Below are 20,811 nucleotides of genomic sequence, written 5' to 3' on the forward strand. Positions count from 1 at the left end.
TTAAAAAGAGACAGACTAAGACTTCCCAAAGTGCCTTTCTAAGGCCAGTGATTGCAGCCTGGCAAAGGAGACCTGGGCTCTGCAGGGGGACCCTAAGTGCAAGGGAGCTTTTGAAAGGGCTGGGGATTAGCAACTGTGCCCTAATCCTTCCGCCCATTTGGGGGTCTCCCCTGTCCTCCATATAGGGGTGACAAGCATCATGTTTAGGTAGTTTTAACATTTTTTTCCAAACAAACTTGTAAAAATTGCACCTCACACACTGTGCACCAATCATTTCAAGTTAAAACACACACACACACACACACACACACACACACACACACACACACACTTCATTTCACCATTAGAAGCCTTAAACCTAAAAACAAATATCTGGAAGGAAAAACTATTAACCAAAGGAAGCTCAAAATAACAGCTTCAGGAGGGGCCCCGCCAGGCCCCAGGCCGCATCAGTAGAAGCAGACGGTGTGCAGGAAGGACCTGTTGCTCTTCTCCTCCAACTTCAGCAGCAGCTCATCGATCTCATTCTCCATGTCATCCAAGAGCTGAATGTACTGGCAAAGCTTACAGATGACAAATGCCCCCAGGGTGGCCTCCTCCTCGTTGTCCTCGATGTCCACGTTAACCACGTGCACTGGCTGGCAGGTCTCCTGCTCCCTGGAATACAGCTCTTCCACTACCTGGTCATACACCTTCTCTTCGCAGGTGAGGATGAGGTCGAACTGGTCTTGGCAGTTCTGGAACCTTTCCGGCCTGGGCTTGATTCGCTTGTTTCTGTCCAACATATGCAAAATGCCATTCTGCCTGTAGAAGTGTTCGTCTCTCTTAACCAGATCATTGTACATCTGCTCATAGGTGGTTCTGAAGTCATAAATGTTTGGCTTGTCCCGTGTTCGTCCTGGAAGCTTCACGTGAGTCCCTGTCCCGAAGGACCGGACGTTGAATCCCCGTCTGTTGAGGAAGTGGTGAGCCTCCATGCTCCGGTTCTGGTTGCTCTTGCATACGACGGCCACCCGCAGCTGCGAGGATGCCATGGTGGCGGCGGCCAAGTAAATACTTTCCCGCACCAATCTCTCTCTGGCTCGCACGGATCTCGCTCTGTCCCGCACCGGGCCTCGCACTGTGCGGTACCGGGATTTGCACTGTCCGGTACCAATTTCGCTCTGTCCTGGACAGGGCTTCGACTATTCTGAACCGGGCCTCGCACTGTGAGGTACCGATCTAGCTCTGTCCTTGACAGGGCCTCGCACTATCCCGCACCGGGATTTGCACTGTCCCGCACCAAGACTGTCCGGTACCGATTTCGCTGTCCTCTGGACAGGGCTTCGCACTGTCCCGAACCGATCTCGCTCTGTCCTGGACAGGGCCTCGTACTATCCCGCACCGGGCCTCGCACTTGCTGCACAGATCTTGCTCTGTCCTGGACAGGGCCTCACACTGTCCCACACCGGGCCTCGCACTGTCCCGCACCGGGACTCGCACTGTCCCGTACGGATCTCGCACTGTCCTGTGCCGGGACTCACACTGTCCCACACCGGGCCTTGCACTGTCCCACACCGGGACTCACACTGACCTGCACCGGGACTCACACTGTCCTGTGCCGATCTCGCTCTGTCCTGGACAGGGCCTCACACTGTCCCTCACCGGGATTTGCACTGTCCGTTACCGATCTCGCTCTGTCCTGGACAGGGCCTCGCACTATACGGCGCCGGGATTTGCACTTTCCAGCACGGGGACTCACACTGTCCCGCACCGAATTCTCTCTCTGTCCAGCACCGAACTCGCTGGGACTCTCACTCAGGTGCGTCACCTCCGTGCGCAAGAGGGCGCCAGGAGTGAACGGAAGTCCCGAAACAAGCAGTGGCGCATGTGAGGTATCACAACGCAGTACGCGGCCTGTGCAAGGCCCCCCAGCGGCCTCGTGCACGCACAGGCACACCAGGGTCGCCAGGCCAGTGAGTGTGCGGCGGCTGGGGGCATGCGCGGCCCAGGCCCACTATCCTCACAGGGATGCTCACAGGGCGCCGGTTCGAGCCGACATCCTCTGTGGACACTTTTAGGACATCCATGAACTTAATGAGAAAACTAATAAACTTCTATCTTTATTTTCTCTGACCTGTAACTGAAATGGAACATTTCCTCTGCATATGAATATAGGTAAAAAAAAACCCACAATAGTATTTAAATTTATCGACTAGAAATCACAGATGTTTGCATGTGACATTTCACTATTGTAGATATCTCAAAACGTCATGTGTCATCACTACTTTGAAAGTACAGTAGTTATTAGTCACGCCACTAAACCTGATCGTTTAGTGCATTTAAAAAACATATTTATCATAAATTTATACTTTCAGGGTTGTATTTTAGTAATTGGTTTCCTTTGTAATGGCATATATTTTATTTTATGCACATGAAAAGATTATTCTGAGAAAGGATCCATATGCTTCACCAAATGCCAAAGAGGCCTATTGCCCAGGGGTTAAGAAGCTCTTCATTACAGTAAGATTGGACTTGTTCTTCCCACTCTATTCTCCGCAGTGAGAGGGCCAGCCCCATGGGTGGGGATGGGTCTGCGGTTCTCCAGCCCTGCCTGTGAGTGGAGGAATCTCCCTAATATGCGGGTGCAGTGTTAGGAAATCTACTTGGTCCAGATCTAAGTTATGTCCTCAAAGGTACGTGCATCACGTGTAAAGCAATTATGTTGATGTCCAGCTGTCTGACTCCCGATTATCTCTCTTCCAATTGTTCCAAACTATGGCAGAGATGTCAGTGATTATCTCCCCTCAAACAGCAACATATACTGAAGTGACAAAGTATAATCTATCATTTCAACCATATATCTTGGGGTCTCTCCAACCATATGGTGGGCCCACTAGGGACAGGTGTATGTCTTGCCTTCCCAGAGGCACTGGAGAGGGCAGTGCGCTAAAGGGTCTCTGACCCCAGTGGGTGCTAAATCTCCTATTTTTGAGATTTGGATCTCTGATATACTTCAAATTAATAAGTGTAATTTAGCTTGGAACTTTTTGAAAACTTTCTTTGGCTCTGCTTGCTGTACATTTACTACGCAGACCAGTTTCAGTGTTTTTATTTACTTCAGCCCAGTGCTAGCCCTGTGACTTGGGAGAGGTTTTCCATCTCTATGACATCCACTCTCCTGGCTCCAACTTAAATCTACGGAACACATGCAAAGGTTGTGATGACCGGCATAACCGCACCTTCCCCCACCTCCAACTACAGGCCAAAGAAATTTACATCCTGATTAGAAAAGACAAAGACTGGACGCACTACTTTGCAGATACACTTACCTGGACTTCACAGGAAGGGCAACACTTTTCTCTCTGGAATCTTCTCTCCACCATCTCCTTGGTCTGTGTGCTGACCTCTGACTTGTAGCATGGGGATAAGCCACTAAAATCGCGAGACTTGTGTTGGTTCCAATTCTCTCTATTGTGTAGTGATCTTTATATGTGTAACATTCATTATCCCATTGAGATTTTGTTATAGTGGCAATCTAGCTTAAATTGCTGAAGTGTAAAATTACATGACTTTTGAATAAGATCTAGATTCGAAAGAGGTATCGTACTTTTCTTTGGTCTCTGTATTCTCCCCATTCCACCCAGGGCTTAAAACAGTACCAGGAATGTGGGAAGTCCTCCCTAAACAACCTACATAACTGTTGGAATAAACATATACTCTGGCATTTTATTTCAAGGGCTATACTCATTCCTCTTCATTAGTGTGCCAGTTGCATCATATTACCAACCTTGGTGGGGATCATTAGAAGGATATGTACCAAAACTCATCCTTGCAATTGTTGCACGTGTTCACCTCTCGATAGTGCAGGCACCATTTCCAAAGATGTCCAGGATGTGTTACAGGAAGCTCAAATGGGCTCAGCGTCACCCAGATGGCATACTAGACATGTCCTTAGAAGTCAACCATCTCTGCAACTGCCAGACCAAATTTCCTCTCCTCGTTAGGGCAAATGGCCCAGAAATATACGTGTATACTTAGAAAAACAAATTTTATGCAGACAGGCTGCCCTTCAAAGTCGTGACTAAGCAAAACATAAGGGAACACAAACAAATACCTGTACACAAACATTCAAAGCGACATTATTCACAGGAGCGAAAAGGTGGAAGCAATCTGAATGCAAGTCAGTGGAGAATGCATAAAATGCAGTGTATGCAAACCACGGGATCTTCTTCAGTCATTTAAAAAACGAAGAAACCCTGACACGTGTTACAGCGTGGATGAATCTCAAACACATTATGCCAAGGGAGAGAGGCCACACACAAAAGACCACATACTGTATGGTTCCATTTGTAGGGAATGTCTAGAGGGGCAAGTCCAAGGAAACAGAAAGCAAACTGGTGGTTTTCGGGGCTAGGGAAGGGGAGGATGGGAACCGAGTGCTCACTGGCTATAGAGATTTCTTTTGGGTGATAAAATGCTTCCAATATAGAGGTGGTGGCACCACAACACTGTAAAATAGGAAATGCCACTGAATTGTACACTTCACAATAGTAGCTTCTTCTGTAAATTACAACTACATGAAAAGAAAAGGAGAGAGAAAACAGAAATGTTCAGGGACCTGTTGAGTCCCACTGAAACACACAGAAGGAGAAAAGAGCTGAGGGAGCAGGGACTGCTGCACAGTTGATGATCACTAAGCCAGGGGAGGGAAAAGAAGGAAAGAGGGGGGTGGGGTGAATTCCACCTCAGAATCTAACAAGGTCCCAACACCTGAAAGGCAAACAAATTCAACTCATTTTCAAATGCTTAGCTATTTACTTTCCTGCAAAGAAGCTAGAGTGCTAAAACATGTAAACGCTTTTAAAAAGAGACAGACTAAGACTTCCCAAAGTGCCTTTCTAAGGCCAGTGATTGCAGCCTGGCAAAGGAGACCTGCGCTCTGCAGGGGGCCCTGAGTGCAACGGAGCTTTTGAAAGGGCTGGAGATTAACAACTGTGCCCTAATCCTTCCGCCCATTTGGGGGTCTCCCCTGTCCTCCACATAGGGGTGACAAGCATCATGTTTAGGTAGTTTTAACATTTTTTTCCAAAGAAACTTGTAAAAATTGCATCTCATGCATTGTGCACCAATCTTTTCAACCAAATAAAACAATACCAAAGTACACACTTATGAACGTTTTTATACTTCATAGGTCGCTTTACTTTATGTGGTGCATAGTGAAACCATTTGTACTAAGCTATGACCTTCCGGACACATGCTACAACATGGATGAATCTTGAGAACGTCATGCTAAGTGAAAGAAGCCAGTCACAAAATGACAAATACTGTATGACCGCACTCATAGAAGTATCTCATTCAGTCTGACTCAGAGAAGCAGAAACTAGAAAGCTGGTTGCCAGGGGCTGGGGGAGAGGGAAAGGAGCAGTTGGTGCTCAGTGGGATGGAGGTTCACCTTTGCAAGATGAAAACAATTCTAGAGACCTGTTGCAGAACATGCAACTTTAAATTGGTTAAGATGCTACATTTTATGTGATGCACTTCTAACTCACTGAAAAGTTTTAAAAACCGTTCATCCTGTTAAAATAACATGATTTCAACTTTATTGGTATTGTAGTTTTATTGTTTTAGAGAAACCATAAACTGAGCCTACTCTGGATTTGATACATTTAGAACATTACAATAAAAATCACTCTGGGGGGCGGCGGTCTTCAGGCTGGACGTGGGCTGGACCTGGACCGGACCTGTAGGACAAGGACGGCCTGGAGAGGTTCAGTCAGTGTCCAAACGCAGGAGCTGGTGGCCTGAAAAAGCCCCGCCCCAGGAGTTTGTTTTCCAGCGTTGCCAGCCCAGATCTGGGAGAGAGAGCACCCGAGAATCAGAAATGCTTCTTGATTTAGTGTTGCCAGTTGTGGATGTGAGACTGGGTGACATTCGAGGACGTAAGCTTCAGCCACGTACACCTGGGTCCACCCTGCTCGTCAGTGTTCTACAACTACATGTGTTGGACACTTAGGAAAACTTCAGCACCACTTCTATTAAACCACATCGGTTAAGAATATTACACGTACCTGGCAAATACAGGTTAAGCATTTTGGCGTAAGATGTTGTGCTAAGGATTCTTTGCAAACAAACAAGTGCGAGATTCAGTTTTTGCTATCACAGTCTTAGAGTCCAGGTGGAAGATGTGACAGAAACTCTAAATGGCAATATAAATCACGAGAGCTGGAAAGTAACAGAAACAAAGCATTGCTCTAAGTTTTCAAATCATCCAGTGAGAACATGGAGCCAAATCTTCTTGTGAGACTTCAGGGACGGCAGAGGACACTGACTTAAAAAAACAAGAATGGCTGTTGGAAGGTCAGAGAACATAACCGATGGTTCAAAAAAAAAAAAAAAAAAAGATAAAGGATAAAAGTTATAATAATAGTGTAAGAATAGTGTTAGAACTGGGCCAAATTGAGATGAGGCTTGCAAAAACTTTAATTAGACAAAAGGGGCAAATTTTTCGACATTTAAAGAACAGAGTTCTCCTTTTGGGGGGAAATAATGTAGTAAAATAAAATAAAATGACTAAATTTTTATTATAGCATAATGTGTAGAAGAAACAGCTGCTGAAATAGAGTATTGGTAAATAGGTCCCAGTGAAACACTGAGATGCTTATCTGGTACTTAGTAAATGATAGCACTTAATGTGGGCCTTTTTGAAGTTATTCAGTCCCACAAGATAAGATCTATAGCATCTAAGATAATCAGGGGATTCACAGCTGTCATTTTCCTCATCACCACTAGTCACCTTTGAGAACTGATGGGGATTCAGGCACAGGGCCCAAAAGTTAGCGATACGTAAACATTCTTTTTTTAAAATAATGGGCAAAAAGGAAGTTCTGGAAGTTATAGGCCAGTAAGCAGGCTTCACTTCAATCTCCACAGAGCTACAGAACTATTTAGTATTTTGTTTATAAACACTATAAAAAGAAAGAGGTCATCACGTTTTCTAAGAATGATGGAAAACTAAGACTGTTTTTATGGTAAATCACAACTATAACAAGGAACACGCTTATTTGAAAAGGAACTCACTATGTCAACAACCACCACCACCACCCATGCAAGGACATAAGCAAAACAATCCCTGTTTATTAAATCACCTCCTTGCTTCCATGTCAAAGTCATGAGGCTGTGTTTCTGTACAAAGTTTGCACACCTGACAATGTGGAAAATACTGCCACATTAAATAACCAAAAATGAAGTAAAAACTGGACTTAATTGGAGTCCTGCTCTTGAGTTTTTCAAAAGAGAGAACACAATGCAAGACTCAGGAGTTGGGAGTGCTGGGCGGGCCTCCATTCATTTTACCTTTTGACTGGCTTGCTGTCTGCAGGCCCCCACCTGGCTGAGCTGTTGCCACAGCCCTTGGGTGCTTAACAATTCTCAACTGCACCAGCCAGGGCGGCGTTGGACTCTGCTGCTGCTGCTGCTGCTGCTGCTGCTGCTGCTGCTGCTGCTGCTGCTGCTGCTGGAGCTGCTGCTGCTGCTGCTGGTGCTGCTGCTGCTGCTGCTGCTGGAGCTGCTGCTGCTGCTGCTGCTGGTGCTGCTGCTGCTGCTGGTGCTGCTGCTCTTGCAGCTGCTGCAGCTGCTGCTCTTGCAGCTGCTGCTGCTGCTGCTGCTGCTGCTGCTGCTGGACGGCAGAGAGCAGGACCATCTGCTGGGGAAGGTTTTGCCTGGGTCTTCTCTGGGCAGAGCCAAGCTGACACAACACGGCAGCCCGGGCCTGCAGAATGCGGCCTCGGCCTCTTCCCACTTCACTGAGGTTGACGACAACAGCGTGCTGAGCAGATGAGGCTGGGTTTTGACGGGTTGAATCTTGTGCACTGGAACCCTGCGACACCGGCTGCTGAAAATGAGAAGTGGAGGGCCGCTGCTGTTGTTGCCCTGGAATCACCTGACATAGCCACTGCTGTGGCTGCCGGGCCCGCTGCTGGGTGTTCAAAATGACTGAACCTTGTGGGACCTGGAGTAGAGTTAAGGGCCTGAGATCTGAAGCGGGTTTTAAAATATACTGTACACCCGTTGGAGAAGGAGCCTGCGGTGCAGCGGACTGTGCATTTGGTGGCTGGCCTCCTGAGGACAGCCTGCTGGCGTTCACTCCTGAAGGATAACTGGTCCCAACGGTGGAGAGCTGCACTGGGTTGGAACATCTCACCACAGTCTGGGTTCCAACAACAGGATTCACCACTTTGATGACATTGACGCCAGCATAGCTGGCCTTGACCTGGGTGACCAGGGCTCTTAGCGATGAGCTGGCAGGGAACGGCGTGGCTGCAGGCAGCGTGCTGACTTGGTTCACTTCCACAGAGGATTTCTGGGCAAGGCCCGGTGCCTTAGATGCAGGAGCAGGAAATGGAGGTTTAGGAAAGGGGCTTGGCTGCTGTGGAGTGAAACTGTTACCTGAGGAACTCTTTCCGGAGCTCGAGGGAACTTTGGTGGCTGGAGGTATGTGTTTCACTCCCTTCCCCAGTACTGATGATGTGGCCTGAGTCTGTTCTGCTCCTTTCCCTGGAGAAAGTTGGCTGAGACTGGCTGAGCCACTGGAGCTGAGTGACGTCTTGACTGGACGTTCGGTGTTCTTCTGCAGCAATTCCTCGGACCGACCGACTACCTTCCCAGCATCAGTCTTTAATGCAGGCATCAAACTATTTGAATGGTCATCTGGGGAAGAGTGTGGGTGAGACAGCTGTCTCTCACATGTGGCTTCTTGACGTGACTGGCTTTGTCCATAGAGAAGTGAATCACCGAGCGGCTGCATGAAGGTCAGCTTTGTCGTCGGGGACCGATCGCCAGCTTCACATCCAAATACAGAACCGTCGTTGAAATCCAGGGCGGGCCAGACTGTCGGTTCTGAGTCGTCATATTTGACAGACCTCACTCCTTTAGCATATTTCTCCACCTCCACTTCAGAAGGGACCTCCAAGTCACAGGGTCGCTGTTTCCACGTATCTACACAATTTCCTGCTTGAAATCCTGAGGCCTGCTTTACTTTCTTTGCTTTTTTTGCAAGAAGTCCATACTCTTAGCTCAGGAGGTAATGCCTGAGGAGGCATCTTCTGCTGCCGACACAGGGAGGCTGCAGAATACCGCTTCAAGCTCCTTCTCATCGGGTGAGTGTTCATCTTTTGCTTGTTATACAGCAGCCTGTTTGCAGTGCAGGCTACCGATACAGAAGGCTCAAGACACAGTGGTTCAGCTGTCGCCAAGATCAGCTGGCTCTCAAGCAAAAGTTTGTCTTCCTGGGTCCATTTCTGGTTATCGCCGGTAATGGACTGTACGTCGCAGGCTAACGTCTGCATCGTGGGACGTAAGAGAATATGCCTGCTTCGGTAACCCGGGCCTTCCGTATGACTGGACTGCCGATAGTCCCGTATTTCTGCTATGACACACCCACTGTGAAACATGTTAACCGGACATTTGTCCAGGAGATCCAACAAAACGGGAGGTAATTCTTCTGCATCCAAGTATTCAAGCAGTTCCGCTTCTTCGTAAGGCAACCGAATGGTCTCTGAATAAGATCCATCTAATCCCTTGAGCATCAGCGAATAGCCCTCCTTTCCTGGGTATAGGTTGACCACTAAACACGACAATGACTCTCTCATCAGAAGCTTCTCTAACAAGTTCACATTGCTTATTAATTCCTCCGTGACCTCGGGCTCTTTTCCACATTCTTCAACATATATGTCATACAGTTTTTCATGGAGAGATCTTCCCCCACTAGAGGAGTCTTTCCGTGGAGGAGGTCTCTGCTGGGCACTTTCAATGACATACTCCGCACGATCCAAAGCTCGTTCTAAAGCTTTTTGCATCGTGGGATGAAATAGGGCCCCTAAAAGAAGAGCAAATGTAAGTGCGTTGATGCACGGCGTGAGCACCCCGTCTTGAATATCGACGCACACCTAGTAGTTTTACAAACGCCACAACTCCACAGTGGAGCGACCAACCTTCCTTCTAAACAGACACCAAGCAACCCGCCCCCCAAGAGGCACTACACAAAATACTTACGATTCGATTGGGAACCGCCTATACGTGCAGGAGCCTTCACCTCGCAGCTGCTCGTGGCTGCAGCCCAGCGGGAAGTGGATGTGATCCCCAGCAGCCCTCAGCAGCCGCCTCCGCCGCCGCCACCTTCCCGTTTCCCCAGTCCCGGGCCGGGCTCATTTGTCTTGCGCACTCGCTGTCCCTCCTCCTCCTCCTCCTTCCCGCCTCCAGCTCCACTCCTCCCCACCCTTACTGCACACCACTGCGAAGGTAGGCCTCGGGCTTTGCCTCCGGGGACTCGAGGCCCGAGTGCCCACACTTTCGCTGGAGGCTGTGCCAGGCAGCACCCTTTCTTTGCGTTTACCCTTAAAGGCATGCACGCCGAAGCAGGAGCCACCGACGACAAAAATCCATCACTTTTTGGTGTGGTTTTAATACCCACCGATGTTCCCAGGAATTCAGTTGCTGGGAAAGTCACGGAAGGTGGTCATTTGTTTTCTCGGTTACTGGTTTTGAAATCTCTTGTCATCGGTGGCAGGCCTGCTCTTGGTATCCGCCACCAGTTTAACACGCCCCAAAGAGCCCAAATTCGTACCTCCTGCATGCCTGGAGGCTGTGGTGAGAGCATCGGAATTCTTCACTCAGTCTAGCAGCGTTCTCCTTCCTGCCTACCGGTTTTCCTCCAGATGTGCACATAACCTGGAATTCTCATGCATAGTACTTATCTTTCATCTCCCTATGTATTACAGTGAGGGCTTTATTGTTTGTTTTTTAAGTAGGTAAGTTTGTGGTAGGTAAATTATATTGTCTACGAATTACAGTAGTCCTGGATTACACTACTTCTTTTAGAAGGTCATTCACATCTGATAGAGTTGAGAACTATCCTTCCAGGAGATGGCGGTAAATTTGAATGATTGCTGTAACTCTAGACCGTGGCTACAGTCCTGAGGATGGATTTGGAGAGATATGGAGTCTTAGGTCATTTGTGGGACATTGTTTGCCATCACCTTGACATCTGCCAGTCTTTTTGAACAGGTTTTTAAAAGAATATCTTGGTGTTTAGATGTAGACATAATGATAACGTGATATCGTGGTAGAGTCTCACAAATGAGAAGAAAACAAGTCAAATTGGTGAATCTCCTGAATTACAGACTACTCGAAAAGGAATGTGTTTTTTAACACCAATAGCAATTATGATAATTATATACATAGTAGATATACAGTCTATTGCAATAGATTTAAAAACCTCTTGACTAAGAGTTCCTTAAAGATGACCCTCACTCAGGAATAGACAAGAATAATTGCCTCCCAGCATGTCAATTGTCTTTGGGCACACCTGTGGAGTGCCTCAAGGCTGCTTGAAATCAGTTGAGTGTCTTAACTCTTTTAAGCATCCTTCCCTGTCTCTCTCTCTCTTCTCCACATGCCCAAATTTAGGCAAAGCGTAAGACTGGATAGCTAAATCATATTTTTCTATCCAGTAATCCAAATAGCCAATTTTAATAAAGCCCACCCGAATTAGTGAGGTCAACGTGAGCTCTGACCCTCATTCAAAGCACTGCCTTGTTCTTCCAACTTGAATGGATGAACTGCCGGGCAGACGCTCGCAGGCTTCTCACCAGTCACGATCCCGTTCAGCTTCTGCCCTCAGGAATCTGCTGCGTGTTGGGTCTGAAAAGGCGTCATTCTGTAGCAGTATTCCATGTCGCTGGGAAAGCTCATTAGAAAGGGAAAGCTCTGCTTTCTTGTTGACCTGAGCTAGAGATTTTGTTGGATGAGAAGTGGCCCCGGGGACCTGTGTTGGAGTCAGGTTATCCTCCTCAAAATTAAAGAGGCCCAAGGCTTCTGCTGGCTGCTCCTGGCCTGCGGCCTGCATTTCCTAGCTTTCAGCCTGGTAAAGGAGGAGGGCCCGGACTAGGGTGAGGCAAGTAGGGGGCCTGTGGCACCAGTAGGAAGGAGACACCTACTCTCCGGGACCTACTCATGAAGTCCCATCAGGGTCAGTGCCTTAGATGCGTCACTTGCCTCACCTTGTCGCAGCCCTGCACGTAGGCCCCTCGCCACCTGGGGCCTGCCCCAGCCTCATCTCTCTCCTCTCTTTCCCACGTCTCTAAGCTCTGAGCACAGCCTCCCTGCTGCAGGCAGGCCACCCCGTTCCGGGCTCTGCGCCCTTGCAAAGGGCTATTTCCTCTGCTGAAGGCCCCTCTCTGCCTAGGCCCCTGCCGATCCCCACCTGTCACCTCCAATATCCCCTCTTGGCTTCAGGAAGCGTGCCTCCTTGTCGCTGCTCTTCTGCCAAAGCGCTCTTTCCATAGGCCTTATTCGAGCCATGTACCTCATTCGAGCCAGGCTTCACCGTGGAAAGGAATGGAGTGTTTGAACTCTCGCTCCACACCCAGCCTAGGGATTCTCTGAGGGCAGAGATGATGTCTATTTTCGCTTTGTTCAGTCACCAACTTGGCCATTGTTGGCACAAGATTGGCACTATTGAATAAAGGAATGGTCGACTCCGCGTTCTAATTCCCTCAACACAAGGCTCATAAAAACCTTGTGAAGTAAATATTTCATCCCTCTTTTAGAGATGAGGAAAATACCCAGAGCCGGGTCTTGTGACACTGGAGCGATGCTGGGCCACGGTTTCTGAACCTTGGCACTGTTGACACTTATTGTGGGGGGATGTCCTGTGCACTGTAGGATGTTGAGCAGCACTAGATGGCAGTAGCCCTCATCCCCAGCTGTGATGATCCAAATGGCTCCCGTTGTGCCCAAATATCCCCTGGGGGTAAATCGTACCCTGGTTGAGAAGCACTCAGCTACCCGCTCTGTCCACCACGAGTGTGATCCAAATGCAGCCTCTTTGCTGACGTCCCAGGGTACCTCTCACTTTGTAGAGAGGTGTATCTGCCCACTGTGGTATGGTTCGGACTGGCTCTTCAGTTGTTGCATTGACGGTGTGTGAGGTGGGGTTTCCCCAGAAGCATACCCTGACAAGCGGATGTGAATGCCAGTCGTTTACTTGGGTGTCATCCGGTGAAGCCCTGCTGAGGGAAAGGGGAGCTGAGCCAGGGATGGATGGGAAAGAAGACAGCAGAAGGCACATTCAGGAGCAGGAGACTGCTGTGAATAAATGGTCCCTGCGGGGGACCTGGGAGACAGTACGGAGCAAGCCTCAGGTTGTTCCACCCCAGAGGTAAGGAAGCGGGGGTATGTATCCATTCACTCCTCTCTCTCACTGACTGAGGACAGTCCTGGGGAACAGACATTATTCCCTGTCATTCTGGGTTACCACATAGGAAGAACACTCATGTGGTGTGATGTGGCCGGAGAATGCCTTCATACAGAGGGTCACAAGTACTTGTGACTTGTGACTGTGCATGCGTATAGAATGGCGAGTACACGGGGTGGTGGGCGGGACACCGGCAGCTTCTGTTCCACCTACGACCAAAGTTAAGTGGGAGAACTTGGACATTCATTTTTTTTTTTTTAATTTAATTCTTTTTTAATTGGGGAATATTGTGGAACAGTGCGTTTCTCCAGGGCCCATCAGGTCCAAGTCGTTGTCCTTCAATCTAGTTGTAGAGGGTGCAGCTCAGCTCCAAGTCCAGTTGCCGTTTTCAATCTTTGGTTGCAGGGGGTGCAGCCCACCATCCCATGTTGAACCGGCGACCTTGTTGTTGAGAGCTGGCACTCTACCCAACTGAGCCATCCGGCCGCCCCCTTGGACATTCATTGTTAACATTATAGAGAAGTGTGCCATGTGATGTATCTGGGCATATGGAGAAGTGAAATTGTACTCCATCCAAGTGAAATGGGTAAGTGGATGTGGTTTTTTTCCAGTCAGCTATTAAAGCCCATGGCCCCAAAGGGAGGCTGTGACCCCCTCCTTGCTTCCCGCCGAGAGGACCCCAAGGCCACCTGAGCTTATGAGTGTACTGGATGAGACTCTGAACCTGGCTGTGCCTGTGTCCCAGCGTGCATTAGTTGGCCTGGCGGTGCTCATCGTGGCTCTGCCATGCCCTTCACCTGAGCTCGCTGATTGCCTGGTCTTTGCACAAGATGAGCTTTTTACAATTACTCTGGGCTCGCTGTCCTTGGAGCCTTCCGAGCGTGTCAATGAGCATGCTGGCTCATTATAAGGACTCTGACTCCTGCCCTCCCCTACAGCAGCTCTGGGGAGATGCACATGCTGAGAAAAGTCATGGCCAGACTGAGGTATACTAGAGGAAGGAGAGAATTGTATTAATTGCAAGATAATTTGCCTAATTTGCAAATGTTAACTTTTTGTTCCATATTAATTGAGTTCAAGGTAAAGTTTTTTTTATTAAGTATAATATACAGAGTATAATTTTCCTTTTTAGTGTATAGTTCTGTGAGTTTTGTAGCATGTTGTCATTTGTGCGACCCCCACTACAATCACGATATAGACATTTTTCAACGTGCAAAAAATGACCTCATACATATTGGGAGTCAATTTGTCCTCCACCCAGAGTCCTTGGCAACCATTTATCTGTTTTCTGTTCCCGTAGGTTGCCTTTTCCAGAATGTCAAATAAGTGGCATTGTAAATCACATAGCTCTTGGGACTGGATTCTGTCACATCACTACATGTAAGCTTTATCCTTTTTTCACATATTATTAGTTTGTTCCATTTCATTGCTGTATAATATTCCATTGTATTGATGTATCAGAATTGTTTACCCATTTAACAGTTGGAAGATGTGCATGTTGTGTCCAGTTTTTGGTGATGATAAACAAAGTTGAAGTAAACATTTGCAAACAAGATTTTCTGTGAACGTAAGTTTTCATTTTCACTTGGGTAAATACTCAGGTGGGACAATGTTGTCATGTGGTAGATATATGTTTATAAGAAACTACCAATCTGTTTTTTTAAAGTGTCTGTACCCTTTTGTATTTCCAACAGCTATACTTAGTGTCCCAGTTGCTCCAAACCCTTGTTAGCACTTGATATTGTCTGGTTTGTTTTGTTTTGAGCCATTCTAGTGTCCAGTGTACCTCATAGTGGTTTTAATTCACATTTTCCTAATTATTAATGATGTTGAGTATCTTTTTATGAGCTTGTTTTCTATCCATATATGTTTGTTGATATGTCTCTTCAAATATTTTGCCTATTTTTCATTGGGTTGTTTTCTTATCAATGAGGTTTGAAACATTGATATGGTCTGGATACAAGTCATTTAGGAATATGTGTCTGGCAAATATTTTCTCCCAGTCTTTAGTTAATCTTTTCATTCTCCTAACAGTGCATTTTTGAAGAGCAGAATTTCTTAATATTGATGAAGTCCAATTTATCACTTTTTTCTTTTCTAAATCGTGCTTTTAGAGTCAGATCTAAGAAATTGTTGCCAAATCCAAGGTCACAAAGATATTCTGCTATGTTTTCTTCTGAAAGTTTTATAGTTTTAAGTTTTATATTTAAGTTTATTGTCAATTTTGAGTTCATTTTTGTATGAGGTGTGAGGTATAAGTCAAGGTTCATTTTTTGCTTATGAATGTCCAAGTGTTCCAGCATCATTTGTTGAAAAGATTGTCATTTCTCCATTGAATTGCCTTTTCAACTTTGTGGAAAATCAATTGACCATAGATGTGAAGCCCTATTTCTGGACTCTCAATTCTGGGCTACTGATCTATCTGTTTATTTTTGTGCCAATACCACTCTGTCTTAATGACTGTAGCTTTATAATAAATTTTGAAATCGGGTAGTGATAAAGCTTGAACTTTATTCTTATTTTGCAAAATAATTTTGGCTATCCTAGTCCTTTCATCTTTCCATATACGTTTTAGAATCACCTTGTCAATTTCTACAGATTTCTGGGTCTAAACCCTAGTTCCATTAATTATCTGCGCACCCTTGAGCAAGTTACTTGACTCTTTTGTGCCCCTGTTTCTTTATTTATAAATTGGGGCGGTGGTGGTGATGATGATGCCTATTTCATTTAGATGTCGTGATGTCTAAGTAACATGAGTTGTGATAAAAAAATACAGTGAATGTTTCAATTTAAAAAAAGTATTACAGTAAAAGACACATTGCCATTAATCCCCCTCAAAATACTCCCCTTTTCTTCAGACACACTTATCCCATCGTTCTTGCCACTTTCTGAAGCAGTTCTGGAAGTTCTGTTTTGTGAGTGTCTTTAGTTACGTTGTCGTGGCTGCCTCGACACATTTACCATATTGTTTGATCACACCTTGTAGTCCTTATAAACTATGTCCATGGAATAATGCCTTGCACACAGTGGGAACTCATTAAAGGTTAGCCATGCTTTCCTTCACCACCACCCTTCTGATTGCTTCAGAATCTTTATATTTTATTTTTGGGGGATATTAGGGAACTAATGAATGGTTTGAAGAGAAATAGTCACTTCTTTTAGCATGTTAACTAGAGTCATGGTAAGGACAATGGATTGGAGTGGGGCGAGACTGGTGGCAAGAAACAGGTTAGGAAGTGATTGCTATACCCAGTGGCAACTCATGGGGTCAATATTAGGGAAGATGTAAAAGAAATACTGGAGTCATTTCTCATTCTTAGATTGAGCAGGACTTGATAAGTAGTTGGTTATAAGAGTTGAAAACAAGGAAAGAGTTGAATTTGACTCAGAGTTGCTAGCTTTAAGAGATGAGTGGCTTCTGGTGATTTATATGGTGTAACATATAATTTATAACCTCATAACCTTTTTTTTTTTTTTTTTTTTTTTGGTCAAGACTGTAGGACCTTGGGGAATGGCAGCATTCTTTAGACTATAAGCAGCCATAAGAGCAGGGACTGCTATTTTTTTGCTCACTACTGCTTACCCAGGGCATAGCACAATGCCTTGCATATAACTAGGTACTTGTAGACAGAATTATGTCCGCCCCCAAGATGTCCACCTCCTAATCTGTGGAACCAATGACTATGTTACCTTCCAATGCAAAGGGGACTTTGTAGGTATGATTAAGATATGGAGCTTGAGATAGGCTATTATCCTTGATTTTCTGGGTGGGCTCAATATAATCACTAGGGTCCTCATAAGGGACAGAGGGAGGCAGGAGAGTCAGAGAGAGAGATTGGAAGATTCTACACTTCTGGCCTTGAAGATGGAGGAAAGGGCCATGAGCCAAGGAATGCAGACAGCCTCTAGAAGCTGGAAAAGGCTAGAAAACAGATCCTCCCTGGAGTCTCCAAAAAGGAATGCAGCCTTGTCAACACCTTAATTTTGGGGTAGCGAGATTCATTTCAGACTTCTGACTTCCAGCACTGTAAGATTATAACTTTATGTTGTTTTAAGCCACCACATTAGTGGTAATTTGTTATAGCAGCACTAGAAAATGAATACTTATTTTATGTGATAGATGGTGCTGAGAATTAGGGAAGACCTGTATTCTGCTGCCTGCAGTTCTCTGAATCTAAATTTCCAGAACTCCACAAATTCTCTAACAAAAGAATGCTACCTGGTTGTGTAATAACTGATTGAAATTAAGGGAAAAAAATGATGCATGCAAAAGATGCAGGCAGCCTTTCCCAGGACTTCTAATGTCATCCTTCTTTAATTTAATTTTATAGCATGTTTTGTTTCCAAGATTTCAAATTTCAGAAACAAATAAGTAAGGAGTTTAGGGTCTTTGGGGAATGCAGAGCAAACCTAATGAGAACAATATAGTTGAGTAGAACTCAGGCTCTGAAACCAGATAGGGCTCTTTCATATGCCTGGGTTTGCTCCATTTATGTGAGCACTGACGCGTTTTAAAACCTTTCTGAGTCTATTTCCTCCTCTGTACAATTAAGACTTTGAGAGAGTAAGGTAAGCAAACACTCAGTAGATGGTGAATGCTCAATAAATGTTAGCCATGGTCATTCTATAAAGGTAAATGGACCTCTAGAGCAGGTAATCTCAGTTTACGTCATGGGGTTAACCCTGTCTCTGGTCACACTCAGGGCAGGGAGATGGAGTTGATGAGTATAAACTGTGAGCTGAGAGCAGAGAGGAGCTGGCAGTGTATGTGCTGGGAAAGTGACCAGGCCAAAAGTCCTGCAGAAATGGAACATTCCCCCCACAGGCCTCTGCGGGGAAAATGGGGAGCTGGTATCCTCCTCCTCTTTCTCCTCCTCCTCCTCCTCCTCCTCCTCCTGCTTCTCCTCCTCCTCCTCCTTCTTTTCCTCCTCCTCCTCCATCCATCAGCAGTGGCTTGGGAGAAGCACACAGAAACAACCCCCCTAGCAAAATATATCTCTTGGTTTTGGTGTTTTTCTGGAAGACCAGCTTTATCTTTCCCCTGCAATTAAAATGTTCTGCCTAGAAGCCTGTGGGCTTCCTAACATTTATATTAAAAATGGCATCTTGTGCACCTGAAACTAATTAAAAAAAAAAAAAAAAAAAAAAAAGGCAGATATTCTAGCAAGGACTTTAGGAATCACAGCTTCTGCTTCCCCCACCCCCACCCGCACCCCCCACCCTATTTCTAATTCTTCCCAAGGCGAAGCACTTATTCAGGTGAAGCTTACATTCCATAGAACCTTAATTAGCAGACCCTCAAAATGCTAGAAGGAAGAAAATCACAAGAAAACGAACAGGTCCAAAAGGTATTCGTATCCAGGAGACTTATCACGCAGACAACATTCAGGATTACGATCTGGAAGCAAAGCAAGATGGGTGTCATCATTCAAAGCCTCAGTTACATCCACTATGCCACACCTGCCAAGGTCCAAAAGTGGACTCATGCTACCACTTAGAAAGTTTTCCAAGGGCAAGGGCTAAAAAAACTAAAGACCTTTTTCATTATCCACAACACTCTAATACCTATACCAGCCCATAGATTGCATGGTTTTGCAAGAATTACCAAATGTAGCTCCAAAAGTGAAAAGTATGCTTGGTGCTGAGAAAAATAAAGTTATATTTGTATATATTGATATGTATATATTATAATTTTATATATAAATGCTAAAATTTTATACATAAACATTGTCTAAATATTATATATGGTAAATATAAAGATATCAAGTACAACAGTAGGCTTTGGTATATATAATTTTTATATTTATACATTAAGTTATATGTACATTCAAGCTCACTGTTTTTTTACCTTACCCAAAGAAGTTTCTGTAGGCAAAGTACCTCCTATTTAGTCATCTACATTTTGAAAAGAGTTAAAAACTTAAAATATTTTTACAAGAAAAAAATTGTGTCATCAGATTCATTTTAATAAGGCTGACTAATGTTACTAAGTATATAACACTGTCTAATACCAAATTACAGTTGGAATGCATTACTAGGAAAAGATGATAACCTCAACTATAATTTTACTTTTGTCAGATATAAAAGCTAGATATGACTCCTGGACGACATTTTTCTAGAAATAGCATTCATTATCTGTTCATCTGTCTCAGAGAGTCAATGCCTTGTGCCATTGTCATTTTGATAACAATCTGGCCCTTACAAGGCCAAGGTATGAAGGTGTCATCTCTTGTAAGAACCTCTCACATCTGGTGTGACACTTAAACTCTAAATGTAACCCAAGCATTAGCTTCTCCTACTCTCTTTAAAGGTGTCTTTTTTTTTCTGTTATATTTGGAGAAAAGGGGGTTTGTCACCTCTCTTCTCCAGAGTCATCCACTTGGCACCTCCTTTCCTGCTTTGTGAGCTCCTGCTCTGGGCCACAACCTGTGGCCATGTCTTCCTCCTTGTGACAATGCTATCCTGGGGCAGTAGTGTGATAAGGGGTGGGCCACATTCTCTGCAGTAGCCTACCTTCCATTTCCCCAGAATAGCAGGTGAGAATGTGTTTAAGACTTGACTGACCTGTTGGGGAAAATTTAATGGCATGGCAAGGTAGAAAATACTTTTAACTGGACGTCTAATATGACTCCTCTCATCATCCAAAAGAAAACAACTAAGGACATTAAACACTTCACTGAGGAGCATGGAGTCCTTTTAAAGGCACATCCCACTTCACAACCTCACTTACAGGCCCACTCTCCTCTGTCGCTTCCAGAGAGAGAGAGCCCTCTTCTTTCAATTTATTCTGTATAGTTTTCACTCCACTGTCAAAAACTCCATCCCTTACCTTCTGGGGTTAGCTTCTGCCAGGGCATATCACCTTCTGAGGTGGACACTCTTCAGGCCCCACCCAGGTCCCCTTGGATCCCGTTTACAATTTCTACATGCCCCTCACCTGCCTTCTGTGTGCTTTTGCTTTTAACGGTCTGTATCTGCAACTCTTCTCAGGAAATTACTCTTAGGTTATTGGAACCGCTTTGAAGAGCCAGAAAGAGCCAGGGACAGACAGGGACAGACAGGGACAGGAGTGGGAAAACCCAGCTCGCTGTTGACTCTAGTCATCATGTTGTATATTACATTCCAAGTACTTATTTATGCTATAACTAGAAGTTTATACATTTTGACCACCTTCCTTCAGTCCCCTCTCTTCCCACCCCTTGCAACTGGTAACCACAAATCTGATCTCTTTTGCTATGAGTTTCTGGGTTTTTTTTGTGGGTTTCTTTTTTTTGGGGGGAAAGGAGGATTAAAATCCCCGTGTAAGTGCGACTCTAAGGTATTTGTTTTTCTCTGTCTAACTTATTTCACTTAACATAATGCCCCAAGGTCCATCCATGTTGTCGCAAATGATAGAATTTCCTCCTTGTTTCAGGAGAATAACTGTCCATGGACATCAAAATTTTGCCCAGGAAGCTGAGGGTTGAAAGTGCAGTAATCATTTCCAACTGCTCTGGGACTTGCAGAGGCAGGAACCTGTAGAGGTGTCATTCCAACTCTTAGAGCAGCAGCCAAGTGGTAGTGCCCTTGTGTCTCCC

At 45.5% G+C, this 20,811-nt stretch overlaps 1 protein-coding gene and 1 pseudogene across 1 annotated transcript; both read right to left on the reverse strand.

The window, feature by feature from the left end:
- Window positions 1-449: 449 nt before the first annotated feature.
- Window positions 450-1,034, reverse strand: LOC141569684 (RNA polymerase II subunit A C-terminal domain phosphatase SSU72 pseudogene; annotated as a pseudogene).
- Window positions 1,035-1,221: 187 nt separating this feature from the next.
- LOC141569729 (transcription factor SPT20 homolog) lies at window positions 1,222-9,836 on the reverse strand. Its single transcript, XM_074324086.1, is given in 5 exon segments — window positions 1,222-1,546; window positions 1,590-1,996; window positions 3,312-3,414; window positions 7,602-8,993; window positions 8,995-9,836. Coding segments are annotated over 5 exon segments (3,069 nt in total).
- Between the last annotated feature and the right edge of the window lie 10,975 nt (window positions 9,837-20,811).

This window comes from Rhinolophus sinicus, chromosome X (assembly GCF_036562045.2).
Source record: "Rhinolophus sinicus isolate RSC01 chromosome X, ASM3656204v1, whole genome shotgun sequence".
In the NCBI taxonomy this organism is placed as follows: Eukaryota; Metazoa; Chordata; class Mammalia; order Chiroptera; family Rhinolophidae; genus Rhinolophus; species Rhinolophus sinicus.